The 632-nt window shown below is 62.7% G+C and overlaps 1 protein-coding gene across 1 annotated transcript in view; it reads right to left on the reverse strand.

Moving 5' to 3' along the window:
* Positions 1 to 431, reverse strand: part of ETH_00041180 (uncharacterized protein) — a gene marked incomplete at both ends in the record, with an annotated part of 1894 nt that extends 1463 nt beyond the window's left edge. The window contains one exon of the mRNA XM_013376244.1: positions 1 to 431. Coding sequence (XP_013231698.1) covers positions 1 to 431 — 431 coding nt within the window.
* Between the last annotated feature and the right edge of the window lie 201 nt (positions 432 to 632).

Raw genomic sequence — 632 nt, forward strand, 5'->3', positions numbered from 1 at the left:
TCGCTGCCTCTGGTGCTGCTGCTGCTGACGTCGCTGCTCTCAGTGGGGTTGCTGCTGCTGCTGCTGCTGTGCTCCTCGCTGCTGTCGTAGTCCTCGCTGCTGCTGCTGTGCTCACTCACTGCTTTCTGCTTCTCTGGCTGCTGCTGCAGCCCCTGCTGCTGCCGCCGCCCCTCTTCCTGCTGCTGCTGGTTGTGCTGCTGCTCCTCCTGCTGCTGCGTTTGCTGCTCAGCTTCGCGGATGGCCAGCGGCTCTGTTGCTTCAACATCTTCATCATAAGTAGCTGCAGCGGGAATAGTGAAGTCCTTTTTGCTGCTGTCCTTTGCAGGGTCTTCTGCTGCTGCTGCTGCTGTTGCTGCAGCAGCTGCTGCTGCTAGCAGCCCCACTAGCAGCCACAGACGCAGCCGCCCGAGGCCTCTCCGCGCACGCTCCATCTTGCTTCGGGAATCTGCCACTGCTCGCTGCTGTTGCTGCTGCTGCTGCTGCCGCTGCTGCTGCGCTGCAGTGGCTGTTGCTGCAGTGGTGTCCCAGCTGCGCCCCCCCCGCTGCTGCTGTTTCTTTACGAGCGACCAGCGGCGCTGCTGCTGCTGCTGATGCTGCTGCCGTTTCAGTGGCAGCAGCTAGACTGCAGTTGC

This window comes from Eimeria tenella, genomic scaffold, assembly GCF_000499545.2.
Source record: "Eimeria tenella Houghton genomic scaffold, Eth_scaff3272, whole genome shotgun sequence".
In the NCBI taxonomy this organism is placed as follows: domain Eukaryota; phylum Apicomplexa; class Conoidasida; order Eucoccidiorida; family Eimeriidae; genus Eimeria; species Eimeria tenella.